Below are 18,370 nucleotides of genomic sequence, written 5' to 3'. Positions count from 1 at the left end.
CCACCGTGTCACTGGTAACACCAGTTGCACATCGCAAGAGACCACCCTGGGGAAAATGAGTGGTCCTTTTGTGGAAGGATGTTAGGGTGGGGCTTGGCCCTAGCATGGTCTCCTCCAGAGAGGTACCTCCTGCTTGGGCACCCAGGCTTTCTCTGGGCCCTTGGCTGGTTTGGAGCCCATCAGGTAGTGGGCCTAGATTTGCCCAGGCCTCTACATGCAGAGTAGCATGGAGTGGGTGTACTCAGGTCTCTGCTTAGGCCACCTGCTGCCCACAAGCTATGACTAGTTCTTGGTATTTGGGAGCAGGGGCTGTGGTGGCCTCGTCCCTGGGCCCCTGAGGATCTGTAGAAGTTTGATGTTGGTGTATCTCTGACCTGGAGTCAGGGTTCTCTCTTTGGGGTGGAGATGGGATAAGAGCCACAAGCTCACAGCTGCCATCCAGGTGGCAGTGTGTGTCATCACTGATATCTGCCATGGAGCCAAGAAGAGGCCTGCAGCCTTGGACTTGACAAAAAGTGGATCATTCTCAGACATTTGGCGCTCAAGGCATCATGACCGAAGGCTCATGCCCTCATGGGGCAGCCTAGCCTCCATGGTAGACTCTCGTGCAGGGGTGGTTCTTACAATGACGCCTCCATAGACTGCCCACTCTCCACCACCTCCACAGAGGCAGGAGGAGTTAGAGTGGAGGCTGGCGTGGCCAGTGGATGAGGCAGGAGAGCAAGTGGGGAAAGGTGGGGTGGGTCCTGGTGTCTGGGGCATCCCCCAAAGCCTGGTATGCCAGGCCAGCCCCTCTTCTGGAGTAAATGGTTCTAGGTGTTTCTACCCAGGCTTGGGTATTCCTGACATTTACGTGGAGTGGGGCTTCTGTTGCCCTTCCTCTGGGAGAGATTCTTTCCCTTGGATGGACTTGACCAGGTGGGGGCCCCTGGTGTGGCATCAATACATTGACCCTGCCACCCTGGTGGTGCTGGGAAGCCCAGAGCTCCCTGAGCATGCCTTCCCTTCTGCACCATCCTGCCACCGGCTGTTCCTCTGCCAGCTTCTGGTCAAGGAGGTGTGGGGGTGGCCTTCATCCCAGTGCAGACTTTGTGGTGGGGGCGATCTCTGAAATCTGCCCCCAAGAGCTGGCTTCAGGGACCCCACTGGTCCCTCTCCAGGCTGCCTCCTGGAGATCCTGGCACTTGGAGGGTGTTGTTCAGATATAAATATCATGTTACGTAAAACCTTGGCTGTCTCCCCCTAAGTGTGCCTGGTAACATGTATCCAGACTCCCTGGCACATCAGCACATCAGCTGGGCTGGCATCTGAGGGACTGTGTGCACCCTGTGGGCCTTGTTGAGGGCCGTTTCGTGTTGGGTGTGTTTACCAACCCCGTAGTTCTTGCAGCCTCTCAGTGCTAAGACAATAGTTGATTTTGAGTCTGCCTTTATGTTAGTGGCAATTCTGACTTGGCAGGGTCATGGTTATTTTAGCCCCACTGGTTTTCCTCATCGGGCCTGTGGTAATGGGAAGAAAGACACTGGGGTTTTCCTCAGAAGCCACCCTAGGAGGCTGTGATGCAGCTGATCCATGCATTGGCTGTGGAGTTGCTCTGTCCGCATGTAGACTGCCCAGGTCTGCCCCCAGCTTCACCTAGAATATGCTCTTGGCCTTGAGGGAGGGTTGTGTAACCTGCTGGAGCTTCTGGATACCCAACTTAAGCACCTGCTCACCAACCACTTTCTGAGTCCTGCTCGGTGCCAGGCACTGAGTTGGGAGCCAGGGACTCAACACCGCCCCTGTCTGATGGAGTTCATGGTCTCATGGGAGATCCAGATGTGAGTCAGATAGTTGCATGTAAATGTGACGAGTGAACCGATGGCAGGCTTATGGTGTTTTGGAAGGACAAATGAAGGGGGTTGCCCTAATCGGGAGGCCAGGGGAGGCTTCCTGGAGGAGGTAGCTTCCAGTACTAAGCTTTAAGATCAGGAAAAGGGGAGGGCAAGAGTCTCTCAGGCCCACTGGAAACAAGGAGTAAAAAAGTTCTGTGACTGGGGGAATTGACACAGCTGGGGTGGCCGGATCTTGGAGTGTGAGGGACACCAGAAAAGATGGTGGGGTTAGGCTGGGATGATAGGGAAAAGAGAGTCATGGACAGGGCCAAGCTGTTGAGTAGGTGACGTGGCAGGACCTGGGGTTACATGGAACATAGAAGGCAAAGGAGAGGAACATCCGTGTTGGCATTGGATGGCTCACTCTGCAAAGGCCTCATGTGCTTAACTTAGTAGCATCCCCACAGCACCCCTTACACATGGGTGCTCTGGTACAGATGGAGAAATTGAGGCTCAGTGTAGTCAAGATGCTTGCTCAGGATGGATGTGGTGGCTCACGGCTGTAATCTGAGCACTTTGGGAGGCCGAGACAGGCGGATCACCTGAGGTCAGGAGTTTCAGACCAACCTGGCTAACATGGTGAAACCCCAACTCTACTAAAAATACAAAAATCAGCTGGACAGAGTGGCACACCTGTAGTCTCAGCTACTCAGGAGGCTGAGGCAGGAGAATCTCTTGAACCCAGGAGACGGAGGCTGCAGTGAGCTGAGATCGTACCACTGCACTCCAGCCTGGGCGACAGAGTGAGACTCTGTCTCTCAAAAAAGGTCATGGGGTGAGCGCAGGCAGGAGGCTTGGGGTTGGAACGTAGTCCTGACTGGTTCCTAAGGGTGTCTTAGCTTTCTGCTCATCTGCCCCCACACATGCCCTCCCTGTATGGCAGTGGCATTGTATTGACATTTCAAAGGTTTTATTTTCCATTTGGTTTCTTTAAAGAAAGAATATATCAGATAGACCAAAGGCTATGTTTGTATGTTTGAGTGCTCTATTCTGCTCCAGCTTGACCGCTTGCTGTGGGAGAGGATGGAGGAATCGTCTGCTGCCTCTGGTTTTTGCATCCGTTTCTGTCTTCCTGTCTTCTACTGCCTGCCCTTGGCTCTGAATGGGCCTTTTCCTGTTCTTTGATTGTGCCCCTCTCCTGGGAAATCCTTGTTGGGTTCCCCACAGCTCTTTTGAGCAATGACCATCCTGACCCAGCCCCATCAGGGCTGTGCTGAGCCTCAGTTGGCCCTGATTGCCTGTCCCGGGCTTCAACTGTGCTCCCTGTGCCTCCCAGCCAGCACCTGACTGATGTCCTTCCCCTAGTGCACAGTGCTGCAGTGAACGGGCTCTCTTTCCACCCGTCGGGAAACTACCTAATCACGGCCTCCAGTGACTCGACCCTGAAGATCCTGGACCTGATGGAGGGCCGGCTGCTCTACACACTCCACGGGCATCAGGTGAGAGGTGTCGGCCGGGTGCTGAGTGGTGTGGAGTGGTGGTACCCTCACTGTCTGGGCAGTGGGCAAGATGCAGAAACAGGCTTGTCACCCACACAGCCTGCAGGGAGATGGATGGAGGCCTTTCCCTGTGACCTGGGCAGATTGCTGGGCCTGGGACTGGTGTAGCTGAGAAGGGTATATAAGAGTTGAATTGGTCAGGGGTTGGGGGCTGTATCTGGGCATGATTAGCAAGCTGACCCCTAGGGGCCTGAATGGAATCTATCCCCTAATGGCCTCAGCTATCCCTTGGTCCAGAGGTTGAGTTGAGCCTTGGAACCCATGCTCTGAGTTGACATCGGGGTTTTCTGGAGGCCCTCGGACTGGCAGACATCACCGAGGCAACCTCAGGTGTCTTGCAGAGGCTGAACCGAAGAAGGGAAATCCTCTTTATGTTTGTTGTTTGAGAATTCCTGGAATGGAATCAAGGAAGCAGAGGCCTCCTTTCTGAGTGAGCTTCAAAGCAGCCAGTTCCCTGGTCTCCCTGGGTGGGCTGGGCCCCTGGGGGCCGGCTGTGGGGAGTAGGCCACATGTAGTTCTCCCCAGGAGCTGGCCTGGCTCTGGGCCTTTCACATCTAATACTCCGACTAGGAAGTAGTGTCTGAGCCTTCGTGACCAGAGCAGTTGTCAGAATGTCTCCTGTTGGGGTGTAGTCACCATGCCCACTTGGGATGGGAGGTCTGGAGTCCATTGAATTCAAGTTTGTCTCTAATCTGCCTGCCAGGCTGAGGGAGGCCCTGGGGGTGCTTATGTGTCTTGGACCATCAGCTAGGTGTGAGGTGACTAGCCTGGTGCTTTCTGAGCTGTTGTTTGTGTTTCCACTGCCATCTGAGTTAGGGCACCTGGGGGCCATTTGACTATGACTAGGGGTTGAGGACATAGGCCTTTTCTTCTGGTTCCTCAGGGCCTGGAGGCTGCTTGCTGCCCCCAGCCTTGTTGTGACCCCTTGCCTTCCCTGTCAGAGACATATCCAGTGCGCAGGACTAGTGGGCCTGTTCTCCCTAGGCCAACACATCCAGAGGGGGTAGCTGCTGGCCCTGGTGTAAGCCTGTTCACGAGCCAAGCCCTTGGACAAGCCAGTTATTCAGATTCATGTGTTACTGTTTGGGATCTTACGCCCAGGAGGGCATTTGCAAATCATGTGAATGCTGCTACCATTCCTGCTCCCCTAAAAAAAAAAAAAAAAAAAACAACTCAGAAACAGTTTGAAACAGATGCCTATCAAGTGATCACCTCTTTTTGTGAGTGTTCCTTAAATAGCTAACTCACGCTTAGTCTGAGAACACTTGAATGTGGGATCTAAAATCTAAAATGTCATTCCTGGTGTTCTGGCATCGCATCCGGCACGTAAACGAAAGCTATCGACATTGTTCTCTCTGGGAAGTGAAGCAAGGACCATGGCGCATTCCCTTGTGTGGTCGCTTGTCTGCTGTTAAACCTAGAGAAATGGGAACCTGGCCGAGAGACAGCTGATGGTTTGGGGTGTGGATAGGGCTGGGTCATTTCTTCTTCAGGGCACCAGTCTCACAATGCCCAGAGGAAAGGAGAAGACAAGAAACGAACCGACCTCTGTTCATTTTGCCATCTGTCTGTTTGTTCATTCATCATCGGCTCTCTAGCTCATGGGTCTGGGCACCGGGGATAGGAAATGGATGTTATAGCTCTACTTCCTGGGCTTCCTGGCCTGGGCAGAGGGGGACTCCACAGGGAGGCTGACAGAGCTGAAGGCAGCATGAGACAAGTTAGGCTGGCTGAGAGGTAGGCTGAATCTTAGGAAGTACTTGGAGGGCAGGTGAAGGTGGGTAGGCCCTGCCCATCTCCCAGGGTACAGCTCAGATGAAGGTGGGAGTCAGGGTATGGGCCTTGAATTATTTTCTACTCCCAGCCCCCTAAACTCCCTATCAAATACAGGAACTCAGGATTGATTTACCACAAGTTTTAGGGGCTCTTTGTCTTGGGATACTGATGACACCCAGCCCCTCTGTGGGGTACTTCAGGTATCCAGGTGTAGGAACCCCTGGGCCTGGCTTGCTCAGGGTTCTGCAAACTGATTCCAGAAGACAAATTGCCCAGGGCCACCCTGACTCTGCCCCTACCTCTGCACTTGCTTTAATCCTTGCTCCTTTCTAGAGGTTGATTCTCTCCCATCCCTCCTCTTTAAGACCCATGGTCAGACCAACCATGCACTCCAACTGGTGGTGGCAACTCAATACTGGCCTGGGTTGAAAGGTCCCGCTGCGGACAAACCTGGCCCAGTTCCTGTGCCCCTCCCACCTGCAGTGTGGGTTGCTGCCTTGAGAGAGCTTTCTTTTGGGGTCCTTACTAATGATGTGCAGCAGCATAATTGAAGAGCCAGGCTGAAGGCTGAGGTAGGGGTGTGAGTGTGTTAGCACGTATGGGGCAGGGATGCCCAAGCGAAGTCCTTATTTACTTCCAGCAAAGACCAGCTCACCTCCATACCACAGCCTGGCACCCCGGGACCCAGGTCTGCCAGGGTTTGTTGTGGCTCCTTGTCATGCTTAGCTCTGCCCCTGGGTTTGGAGTGACTCAGAGTCAGCTAATGGGCTAGGTGCGGTAGCTCACGCCTATCATCCCAGCACTTTGTGGGGAGGCTGAGGTGGGAGGATTGCTTGAGCCTGGGAAGCTGGGGCTGCAGTGATCTGTGATTGTGACACTGTACTCCAGCCTGGGTGACAAAGCAAGACACTGTCTCAAAACAGAAAACCCTCCAAAACACAGAGTCAGCTAATGGTGGCTTCCTAAGGGAGCATAGTGCAATTAAGCAGACTTAATTTGGGCATTTGGTTGAGATACAGGGTCCACTGACTGGGCAGAATACCTAGTGCTTATGGAGATCTGTGGCTAGGATCAGAGGCGGCTTTGCTCCAGCTGGGGGTAGAAATCCGTAGGGGCTGGGCCTGTGTTGTCATGCAACTGGTTCCAAGGATGTTCATGACTGTTGAGGGCCTGGCTGGGGGGCCACATCACAGGGGCCTGCTGACAAAGGGGCTGGGTTCCGCCTGGGCACTCTGCAGCAGGTGTAGAGTCCTCATGGGCTCCCACTCACCCAGACCTTCCAGGAAGATGTGCAGCTGGTTCTTTGGTGACTACATCTTTCACATTCTGTTCCGGGAGGTGGCAATGTGGTGGGGTCCTGGTGGCCAAGGGCTTGATGGAGTGCAGCTGCTATCGGCCACTTCCTGAACTGTGTGGCTGAGCAGCCCGGGGCTCCTGAGTGGGTCTCGGGTGCCTGAGGCTTCTGTCGTATGGATAAGGAAGATGGCAGGTTGGAAAGCATTTTTTTTTTTTGAGTCCAGGTGGTGAAAATGAGAGCTGTCTGGATTAGTAGGGCGTCTTGTGACTCCTAGTGTGCCAGAGCTGGGACAAGTACCTGCGTCTATGCAATTTCTATCACATGTACATATGACTTTTAAAATTCCATTTGTAATTTCACTCTTGTTTCATTCATTCATTCATTCTTTCAGAGACAGAGTCTCGCCCTGTTGCCCAGGCTGGAGTGTAGTGGGGTGATCTCGGCTCACTGCAACCTCTGCCTCCCGGGTTCAAATGATTCTCCTGCTTGAGGCTGAGGCCTCCCAAGTAGCCGGGATTACACAGGCACCTGCCACCACACCCGGCTAATTTTTGTATTTTTAGTAGAGATGGGGTTTCATCATGTTGGTCAGGCTGGTCTCAAACTCCTGATCTCAGGTGATCCACCTGCCTCGGCCTTCCAAAGTGCTGGGATTATAGGCCTGAGCCACTGCATCCGACCTTCTTGTTCTTATTTATTTGTTTTTATTGGGGTAACGTATATGTATATAATTCACCATCTTTACCATTTTTAAGTGTACAGTTCAGTGGTAATAAATATATTTATATTCTCTTTTTTGCACCCCTTCATTCCCTGGCTCCCCTTCCCCATCCCAGCCCTGGTAACCACCAGTCTAATCTGTCTTCATGAGATCCACATAACTCCCACAGATGTCACTCTTGTGTTTAGCTCACAGGTCTGGGTAGGGAACCAGCAGGCTTATGTTGGCTTGTGTCCCCATCTCGCTGCTACATGACCCCATTCTGATCCAGCAGAAGGGAGCCCCATGAAACTTTGGTTTGGATGCAGAGGACCTGCTGTGTCCTCAGAGTTGGCTTGGGAGAGCTGTGGGAGAGAGGGCCACTGAGTCTTAGGGCCAGTGGGGCAGCAACTCCCTTGTGCTTCCATTTCTGCATCTGAGAAGTGGACAGTGTAGGCTGGGGGTGAGCAGCAGTGAGGTTGGCCACAGAGAGCTGCTGTGGGATGAGGCAGACCTTGACCCGAGTGTGGGGGCTCTGCAGGTGCCAGGAAAAGGGCCCCAGCAAGCCCTCTGGGGAAACTGTGGGGGAGGTTCGGGATAGAGAAAGGCAGGTCAGGGTGCAGTGCTGTTGGGCCGCAACTCTATTGTCTGAGTTGAGGCCAGACTCACCCCAATGTACCTTTCAGTTGTCTCCTAAGGTACAGAGAGCGCCAGGACAGAGGAACTTGCCAAGTGCCGGCTAAGATGAGGATCACCCAGTGTAGTCCTGGGTCTCTTGGGCTGGACCTGTGTGCTGGTGTTGAGGGCAGCTCATCAGCCAGGCATCAGCGTGCAGGTGGTTTGGTGGCTCTCTAGCACATGAGTGGCACACATCGGCCCATTTGAGAGGCCTTTTGTTTGGGCAGGCTCACTTTGTGAGAGTAAGGGGTTGTCTTAGTCTGTTCTGTGCTATTGTAGTAAAATACCTGAGACTGGGTAACTTATCAAGAACAGAAAGTTATTTCTCAGTTCCAGATGCTGGAAGTCCCAGATCAAGGTACTAGCGTTGGGGAAGGCTGCTCTCTGCTTCTGAGATGGGACTTGAATGCTGCGTCATCTGAGGGGAGTAACACTGTCCTCACATGGAGAAGGTGGAAGGGCGGAAAGGGCCAAACTCCCTTTGTCAAGCCCTTTCGTGAGTGCACCTAATCCCCTTCGTGAGGGCGGAGCCCTTGTGTCTCAATCACTTCCCAAAGGCCACAACGCTGTTACCTCGGGGATTCAATTTCTGTCTTTTTTTTTTTTTTGAGATGGAGTCTCACTCTGTCGCCCAGGCTGGAATGCAGTGGCGCGATCTTGGCTCACTGCAACCTCCGTCTCCCGGGTTCAAGCGATCCTTCCACCTCAGCCTCCTGAGTAGCTGGGATTACATGCACACGCCACCACACCCGGCTAATTTTTTGCATTTTTAGTAGAGACAGGGTTTCACCATGTTGGCCAGGCTGGTCTTGAACTCCTGACCTCAAGTGATCCACCTTCCTCGGTCTCCCAAAGTGCTGGTATTACAGGCGTGAGCCACCATGCCTGGCTGGGGATTCAATTTCAATATCAATTTTGGTGGGGACAAAAACATTCACACCATAGCAGGGGTGGACGTTGGTTACAAGTTTATTGTGGCCCTGAAGAATTCTGGTGCTTCTCTCCTGCAGTCCTGGCTTGGGGGGACTCGGGTTGACAAAGGGCCCTCTGCCTCTCAAATCTGCCCACCCTGAGAGGAGAGTGGACAGATGGGGGAGGTGCTGCCTGCAGGGTATGGTGCATTGCCCTCCTTCCGCATCCTTTGCCCTGGGAACACTAGAGCCTGCACAGTCACCTTTGCAAACATCTTTGATTGAGGCCAAGCACTGGGATGTGTTCAGCTGGGGAGGTTACACAGCCTTGTCTGGTGGGGATGATACTTAGCTTTCTCAGGAAAACCCCAGTATTTTTAGGAACAAACAGTTTGTACCCACCCATTTCCGGTTTTGAAAAACTGTGGGTCCTCTCCCGTCTTGTTTATCTGAAACAGCCTGAGCTTCAGGAGGGGAGGAATGGGCTTGGGCACTGGGTCAGATGATTCCAGTGTTGCCTCTTTTTCTGTGACACTGGGCAAGACCTTGACTTTGTTGAGCCTTTTTTCTTATCTGTGAGACTGGCATCCCATTGTCTGCCTCATGGTAGGAGAGGACATGTCTAAATTTCCCAGCACCAGACACAGTAGGTCCTCATAGATGTTAATCACTTTCCACTTGAGCTCACAGAAAATGACACAATGCCATTTTAGGTGAGAGCTCTTTAAAAGGGCATTAGAAGTTTCTGTTGTGGACACGGTCCTGGTGATGCTGAGTGGGTGGGCAGTCTGTTTATCAGGAAAACAGGTCCGTGGGGGTGTCTGGTGCCTTAGCTGCCCCATTCCTGGCATGGGGCTGTGGCCTCTGCCCCGGGGTTGGAGGCAAGCGTGTTTCCTCTCCTGCGCACCTTCGGAATCTCTCATGGGTTCACCTGGCTTTTACTTTTGCTTAGGGTTGTTGTCTCCCCAGAACATTTTGCTTTGACTTCTTTCGTCACGCAGCTCCTGGAATCTGTCCCCTGGTGGTGGGCTGGGGAGACTCCCCGACCCAGACTCGGTGTCCCCACCAGCTGCCCTCATGCGTTTGCTTTGCCGAGTGCCTTGGTGTACATGTCCATGTGCACTGCCCTTTGTCAGGCCTGTCCTTCCAGTCATCTCGAGGGCCTGACTCCTGGAGGATGGCTGGTGGATCAGGAAACCCGCGTGGTGGCACTGGTGCCAGTGCCCTATTTGAGCTCTGGGAAGTCTTGGTCAGGGGGTATGACACGACTGTGACGTTAAGCAGGAGGAAAGGGAGTCCCTGCCTCTCACTGGATGTCATACAGACTTGGGTTGTCAGAGCTGCAATGGAGCCTCATCATCCCATCTCGCCGCCTCATTTTATAGAAAGGAACATTGGTCAGGAGAGGGAAGGGCTTCCCTACCAACTACCACTGTTGTTCAGAGCCTCATGCCCCATGTGAGGCCCTCACAGCCCCATGTGTGGCAAGCGTGGGGGGCAGTGTGCTAGAAATACAGATTTATCTTTCTGTATTTTCTGAAACATAATCCTGAGCCACACTTACTTGGTTTAAGTTCTCTAGAGCTATTTGGGAGAGGATGGTGGGTGGGTTGTGGGTGGGGAGTTAAATCTGGTACTTGTGGCTGTGCAGTTGGTGTGTGTTTTGCTGTAGAGTGACTGAGCTGCACGCGGTGCCATGCGCCCCCACCACCCTCCCCCCCGACCCCGTGTGGATGAGCAGCCCCTGCCCTGGACCCAGACCTGCAGAGGTGCTGCTGTCTGTGTTCAGGGCTATGCTTGGAGGCTTAGTTGGTGGGAACTTGCAGGCTCAGAGTAGGGGACCCATTGGTGCTTACGGGATGCTTGCGCCATGCTGGGCCCTAGGTTGAGGTTGGGAAAGCAGCAGCAAAGGGGGCGCACCCTCAAGGAGGGGAGGTGGCCGTGTGACAGTGGCTGGGCCAGTGGGCCATCCCTCTGGCCACCCCAGGTGGAGGGCAGCTCTGGGAGTGGGCCGCCCCTCCCTTGTTTCTGTGAGAGCTCTGTAGCTCCTGTCTAGGCATTTTGGAGGACCGTTTTGATGCTCAGGAGGGTCACACTTGGCTTGGGTGGTTGGACACCTCCTGTGAGAGGTGAGAGGACATGCAGAGAGAGAACGGCTCATTTACTTCACCCTAAGAAACCAAGAGGTCGGCCTGGCCTTCTGTCCCCTGCCAGCAGCCCAAAGATGAGGGCTGGGAGCAGGTGTCTTCAGCCAGGGCCAGGAGGTTACTCCCCATCCGTGGAGTTATGATGGCCTCCTATGGGCCCCACTCAGCCACGAGAGCCCAGCTCATAGCAGACCCTGGTAAGTGAGTACAGGAGCCTCCTGGTGGGGCTCTGGAAGAAGCATCCCAGTGGGCTGGATTGCTGTTTCTCTGCCTGAGCACAGGGGTCGGAGACCACAGCACTCACCCCAGAGGCCTGTTGGGCCTCCCCAGTTCCATTCTCTGTGTGATGTCCACTCTGCTTTTACCTCTGACTGAGGGGCATGTGGTGTGACAGTCCTATTTGTTCACTGGAAGACTGCATATGAGAGCCAACAAAAAAGATTTTGCAACTCTTGAGAGGTGGTGGTGGGTTTGCCAGCATAGCTGTTGTGGGCATGCAGTCACAGTTCAGGCACACAGGGGCCTCCGAGAGTCAGGTGGGAGAAGGTGAGGAGGATGAGGAGAGCAGCGAGGTCACCGTGAGCTGCCGGAGCAGTGGAGCGAGAGCCAGCACGACTGTGAAATCTAACCACCATGGGCTCCTTTGTTTTGCCTTAAAAAAAAAAACTTTCTCTGTTGATACTTTGTTGTTTGAAGAAACTAAGTGATGTGGGTCCTTTTTGGGTCTGGAAATTGGCAACGGATGGTGATGTGTGGTAAAATGACTGACTGTGGGTCCAGCCAAGCTCCAGGGCCAGGTATGGCCCGGTCAGCAGGGAGAGTAGCAGGGAGGCCAGGCTGCGTCTGGGTTCATGACTGGTGAAGCAGGACCATCTCCCTGAAGACTCTGCCTGGTCTTTCACGTTAGGGAGGGAGGCCCTTACTGAGCCTGTGAGGCATCCCTGCTGGTGAACCTGGCCTGGAGTCAGAGGGAGACCAGGGCTTCCCACAGGTGGACACCTCTGGTGGCTGGGGACAGGCTGGCATCCACACTGCTGAAGGCCCAGCCAGGAGCCGCTACTTAGAGGAATCCTCAGGGGTGTGCAGAAACACCCAGAGACAGGTCTTGCCTTTGGAGAGGATGGACTTGGCAACATCCCTGCCCCAAGTAGATACCCTGATGCATGAAGAGTGATTGATTAAATAAAAGGAATAAGCCATCATGAGGGTAGAACAGTCTCCGAGAACATGTATCATATCTGGCTGCTGGCAATGATAAGAAGAGACTCCTCAAGCACCTATGGTTTGGAAACTTTATTTTATTTTATTTATTGTTGAGACAGAGTCTCACTCCGTCACCCAGGGTGTAGTGCAATGGCATGATCTCGGCTCACTGCAACCTCCACCTCCCAGGTTCAAGTGATTCTCCTGCCTCAGCCTCTGGAGTAGCTGGAATTACAGGTGCACGCCACCGCACCTGGTTAATTTTGTATTTTTAGTAGAGACAGGGTTTCGCCATGTTGACCAGAGTGGTGTCAAACTTCTGACCTCAAATGATCCTCCTGCCTCGGCCTCCCAAAATACTGGGATTACAGGTGTGAGCCACCATGCCCAGCCTGGAAATTCTAGAATGCACTCCCAAACAACCGATGGGCTGAAGGGGAAATTGCAGTGGAAACTAAACATTTGGAAGGGAATGACTGAAAATGTTGCATACTGGAAACTTCCAGGATCTATTGAAGGTGTCATCAGAGGCAAATTTGTAGCCTTAAATGAATTTATATAAAACCAAAAAAAGATTGAAAATACCTGAATTAAGAACTCACTGCAGGCGACAGCAGAAAGAATATAGAGAAAGAGAGCACCTTTTCTGTCTACCTCATGGTGTTTGAGGAGCACTGGGGCTGGGGAGAAGGAGAGAGCCTGGAAGGTTGGCAGGGCCCGAAGTGATCTGGAGCCTCCAAGGCTGGGCCCTGAAGCATGTCAGCAGTGGACCGTCTCTTTTACAGTACATGTTGGCTTTGGCCCACAGCAGAGCCCAGGTGTTCTCTGTGCTGTCCTCTGAGTGCCCTGGGCTGCTAGACAGAGGAACAGGAGGCTTTGTGGAAGGTACCTGGAGCAGGAGCTGCTTGGTCCTCTTGGTAAACAGGCACTGTTAGGGAGGACAAGGACTCCAGATCCACATAGCTTATCACTCGCTTCATCCCTGGAGCTTCCTGGGGCTTGGTCTGGGGAGGGAGCGCTAGCACTCCACTCCTTATCTGCAGGGCTCCCAATGCCTGCGCTCTGGTCCTGACCCCTGCTGAGCTGAGGGCTTTGTTGGTTCTGCTGCTGTTGCTGCTGCTCTGACTCCACCACCTTTTCCCAACTTGGCATCTGGTGGTTGAGCCATGACAGGAAAGGAGAGTGACCTGCAAGTATTTGTCCCTTAGTTACTGTGACTTCTTGGAAACCTGCCATTACTCAGTGAGCTCTGGGCAGGCAAAAGGCCCATCTTTTTTGACATTCCGGCCGGGCGCGGTTGCTCACGCCTGTAATCCCAGCACTTTGGGAGGCCGAGGCGGGTGGATCACGAGGTCAGGAGATCGAGACTATCCTGGCCAACATGGTGAAACCCCATCTCTACTAAAAATACAAAAATTAGCTGGGCATGGTGGCGCGTGCCTGTAATCCCAGCTACTCGGGAGGCTGAGGCAGGAGAATCACTTGAACCAGGGAGGCACAAGTTGCAGTGAATGGAGATCGCAGCACTGCACTCTAGCCTGGCAACAAAGTGAGACTCTGTCTCAAAAAAAAAAAAAAAAAAGGAAAAAAAATTCAAAGTAGGCCAGGTGTGGTGGCTCATGCCTGTAATCCTAGCATTTTAGGAGTCCGAGGAGGGTGGATCACTTGAGGCCAGGAGTTTGAGACCAGCCTGGCCAACATGGCGAAACCCCGTCTCTACTAAAAATACAAAAATTAGCCGGGTGTGGTGGAGGGCGCCTGCAATCCCAGTTACTTGGGAAGCTGAGGCACAAGAATTGCTTGAACCCAGGAGGCGGAGGTTGCAGTGAGCCAAGATTGCACCATTGTACTCCAGCCTGGGCGATAAAGCCAGACTTTGTCTCAAAAAAAAAAAAAAATAGTTCATGGCCGGGTGCGGTGGCCCACGCCTGTAATCCCAGCACTTTGGGAGGCCAAGATGGGCGGATCACGAGGTCAGGAGATCGAGACCATCCTGGCTAACACAGTGAAACACCGTCTCTACTAAAAATACAAAAAAAATTTAGCCGGGCATGGTGGCGGGTGCCTGTAATCCCAGCTACTTGGGAGGCTGAGGGAGGAGAATGGCATGAACCTGGGAGGCGGGGCTTGCAGTGAGCCAAGATTGCGCCACTGCACTCCAGCCTGGGCGACAGAGTGAGACTCTGCCTCCAAAAAAAAGGTTCAAAGTAATGGAAAATGACAACATTTCTAAGAATCAACTAAAAGTTACCTGAAATTACTTCACACGCCTCTGTTAACCCCTTGGTGACTGTCCACCTGAAAGGGTATCTGAGTGATGGATGCCCTGCCCCCATCCTGCACTCAGGCCCTGCATGAGCAGGGGCCACACAGCCCGTGATGTCTTACACCTGGGATTTCACCCTCACTGATGTTATTGGGCATTGTTCCCCTATTAGTAAAAGTGGATCTATATTATCCTGGTTAATGGTGGCTTAGGATTCCCAGGGCTGCTGGGAGTGGGGCATTCCTGGGCCCTTGTAGCTCTACCTGTGTGAAGAAGTCAGGAGGACAGGTGTAGTCCAGAGGCTTTGTCTTTGTGTCCTCTCAGGCTTTGTTCCCTGCACTTGGACATGGCACCCTTAGGAAAGGTAGTGTGGTTAGAATGTGTTCCCCAAAGTTCATGTATTAGAAACTTGATCCCCAGTGTGGGGTTGTTGGGAGGTGGGGCATAATGGGAGGTGTTTGGGTCATGAGGCCATGCCCACATGTACGGATTAATGCCATTCTTGCAGGAGTGGGTTTGTTACCACGGGAGTGGGTTTCTTAGAAAAGGATGAGTTTGGCCCCCTTTTCTTTTTCACCCTCTCTTTGCCCTTCTGCCGTGGGATGACTCAGCAAGAAGGCCCTTGCCAGATGCTGGCCCCCTGATCTTGGACTTCCCAGCCTCTGGAACTGTGAGCCAATACATTTCTGCTCATTATGAATTACTTAGTCTCAGATATTCCGTTATAGCAACAGAAGTGGACTGAGGGTCACCACACAGACTGTTCTCTCAGGATTCAGTGGGTAAATGCAGGTGTTGTGCTCTGAGCACCTGAGTGCTCAGTGTTCACCAGTGCTGTAGTCACTTTTTTCATCACCCCTGTTATGAGCACCTCTGAGAGGAAGAGCCGAAGGTGGACTCTGGAAGCGTGGGTGGGCATACTCCCTGCTGTCCAGTGTGTCTGAGGCCTCTCAACCTGCCTGTCTCTCTGGAGTACAAAAGTTGCCTTCCTCTACGGCCTCGGGTCCCTTTTCCCTCCCAGAACTTGGCTGGTCTTTTCTGGCATTGAGTGGAAGGCATCTCCCAGTATTCCTCTCACTGATGGGTCAGCTGTAGATGTGCTGCCAGAGCCCCTCTCATGGGCAGTTGGGGCTCTTGCCACTCCCTGCACTGGTCTGAGGGGACTGAGGTGGACTTGTTGACAGTGGTTGTGCTGTCTTCTAGGAGAGAACCTCTTTTATCTGATTTTGCTTGGGAATACCAGGTACTGGCCACAGTAAATGTTCGACTGGGAGGAAGAGATGGTGGTGGCTGTGGTCATGGTGTTGTAGCTAAACAGATGGTTACTCTGTGCACCTTTCTGGGATGGATTTTAGGTATGTGGGGAAGAACCCTCCTTTACTAGGAGATCATGCATCCCCCATCCCCCCTGGCCTGGACTGCTCCCCAGCCCTTGGAGTATGGCCTGGCATGTGCCTGGCATTCCCCTTCAGATGGTCACACAGACCTTCAGCATCTGGGAAGCCAGAGTGGGCACATCACTACCCATGGCCTGAACATAAGAAAAGTGAATTAGAGAGACATGTCATGTTGCTCTGCTGCCCAAGCACCTTTGGAAACCTCCTTTCTGTCACCTGTGCCCTGAACTGTGCCCTGACTGCTTGAGCCATTGGCTCTTCCTTGGAGATCCTCTATTTCTCTGGTCAGCAGCTGTGCAGTGTTGGGGAGATGTTGGATGTTGGGGTTGGTCTGAGTCAAAGGGACCAAATTCTCATCTCAGTGCTATGGCTGGGGTGACTCAGTGCACCTCCCTGACTTGTGGTTTCTTACTGGAAAAGTGGGGATGAGACCAGCCCTGGAGGGCTGCCAGCGCAGACTGTCCCATTCACTCATCTCTGTCACCCACATTCTCATAGCCTGGCCTTGTCCCTGTTGTAGTGCTCAGGAATAGAGGCCTGAGCAGTGGTGCTTGCACCTGGCCACAGGCAGGCTCCTGGGCTACAGGTTATGGAGGACTGTGGGCTGAGTGGGCTCTCGGTCCTTTATCCTGCTGCTGCTTTCATTCAGGAACGTCTCGTTTTCTTCCTGTGCATTTAGAATCGAGAATGACCTTTGATGTGTGTTATTTTTTGTTTGTTCTGCCAGGGACCAGCCACCACTGTTGCCTTTTCAAGAACGGGGGAGTACTTTGCTTCTGGAGGCTCTGATGAACAAGTAAGTAGAGAGCAGTCGAATGAAATGGTGAAGAAAGGAATCAGAGCTGATTTCTGCTCAGAACCAAACAGGGTGTTTGGGGGATGAGCTGGGTTTCGCCAGCTTCCTTGGTGGCTTTCAGCGACTAAAAAGGCCCTGATGGAGCTTGAGGTGGGTGTGCCCAGATCCAGGGCCCTTGCCACCCCAGAATGGCCCTCCTGCAGGTGCCGACCTCATGGCCGCATCTCAGAATCCTTACTACTCAGGCTAGCATTTAGTGGGAGGAGACTGGGCTATGGTTGTCGTGAAAAGTTGTTTTTTTAGTTCTTTTCCTGATTCTAAACAAATAGATAATGATTATTATTAATATGATCTTACTGCAGGCCTGGGAATATGGCCAATGTGATAAGAGCTTCATACCTCATTTAATTCTCGTGACATCTCCATGTGGGAGATGAGGCCCTCTCATCTCCCCATGCTGTAGATGAGGAAACTAAGTCCCAGCAGATGCTAGAGCTGGGGCAGGCACCGGGGCATGTCTCACTTCAGAGCCATTCTCCTGCCCTGGAAGCCTCTACTCTGTCATCTGCTGTCCTTTGCTCCCAGCCCACTTGGACACTGTTTGAGGGGTCAGCATTTTCATTACTTTTGGCTGCAGAGAGAGGACATTGTGAAGAGGTCCTATCATACCTTGTCACCCTCTGCTCTGAGGCTTCAGCCTGTCAGCCCTGGTGCCTTGTGCCCTGATGGCTAATCACCAATGACCTGTCTCCTGGCAGGCACCCTGCTTCTAGGGCCTAGTCCAGACCCTGGCACTGGGGAGGCCAGAAGCACTGAAGAGTCCACCCATCAGCAGTCTTTCTCCAGTGTCCGCATGGTCCTCTCGCCCAGAGAACCACAGCCCCTGATGAGGCAAGGAGGAAAGAGTGGCTGTTCTGTGCCACTGTTGACCTGATGCATGCTGAGAATGTTTATTCCACTGCTGCCCAGTCTCTTAACTCTGGCTGCGCAGCCTAGAAAAGTCCTATTGGCCTACATGAGTCCTGGTCTCAGCCAAATCTACCAATTTTGGTTGAGTCTCTTCCAGTAAGGCAGAGGGTAGTTGGCGGCTGTTTGACCACAGCCTGGATTAGAGACAGCAGGCGTCTTCCCGCACCAGCACCAGTCCTGCTCTAGCAGACGAGGGAGGAGGAAGGCAAAAGTGACTCCTGAGCCTTCCCTGAGCGTGAGGCCTGGCTTATTGCTTAGAAGACGGGAAACTGGTAACTTCATACAGTAAATAGAGTCATGGTAGAATCAACTGACATAGTAGGAGAGGCAGCCTGGTGGAAAGTAGGTCCAGCAGCACTGCCATCAGCTCCCAGGCTGCCTGTTTAGTATCTACTCTGAGCTTTTTCGGAGTGACACTGACATTGTCTATTTGCATTCACGATAACCACTCTACTATTAGGAATTTATTCATTTATTCAGCAGTTGGATTTGCACAGTGACGTGAAGACCCTGTAAACAAGGGTGCGTGTGTGCTAACGTTCTATTTGTAAGGTGATATGTGCACGACCCTAGATGCCATCCATGTGGGAGAGGAAACAGTGGAGCTGCTCAGACAGCGGTGAAGAGCCTCCTGAAGAACGAGGTTCACAGCTGTGTCCTGACAGACAGGGATGGTGTCTGGGGCACATGGAGTGTTGATCTTGTGTGGATACGGTGGTTTTTCTGTGGCCTCAGGTGACCACTGGCCACACACTCCCCAGTTCTCTGTGACGCCCAAGCCAGCCATCCTGGAAGTGGCCCTGGAAGCACACCGTCATGCGTGTCCAGCAGCCTCCAGCAGGGAGCACTCTTGCTCC

General features: G+C 52.9%; 1 protein-coding gene across 12 annotated transcripts in view; it reads left to right on the top strand.

The window, feature by feature from the left end:
* POC1A (POC1 centriolar protein A) overlaps positions 1-18,370 on the top strand; it is a 122,420-nt gene that overhangs the window by 52,471 nt on the left and 51,579 nt on the right. For all 12 annotated transcript variants that reach the window (XR_013413994.1, XR_013413996.1, XR_013413993.1 and 9 more), the window contains 2 exons: positions 3,180-3,313; positions 16,476-16,544. Coding sequence is in view for 8 of the 12 variants with exons in the window: in XM_077992993.1 (XP_077849119.1) it covers positions 3,180-3,313; positions 16,476-16,544 (203 nt within the window). In the remaining 4 variants the exon portion in view is untranslated. The remainder of the gene's footprint in view (positions 1-3,179; positions 3,314-16,475; positions 16,545-18,370) is intronic.

The sequence above is a fragment of the Macaca mulatta genome, chromosome 2, assembly GCF_049350105.2.
Source record: "Macaca mulatta isolate MMU2019108-1 chromosome 2, T2T-MMU8v2.0, whole genome shotgun sequence".
NCBI classification, from domain to species: domain Eukaryota; kingdom Metazoa; phylum Chordata; class Mammalia; order Primates; family Cercopithecidae; genus Macaca; species Macaca mulatta.
The sequence above is the reverse complement of the archived record's forward strand: the minus strand, read 5'-3'. Positions and strand labels throughout refer to the sequence as shown.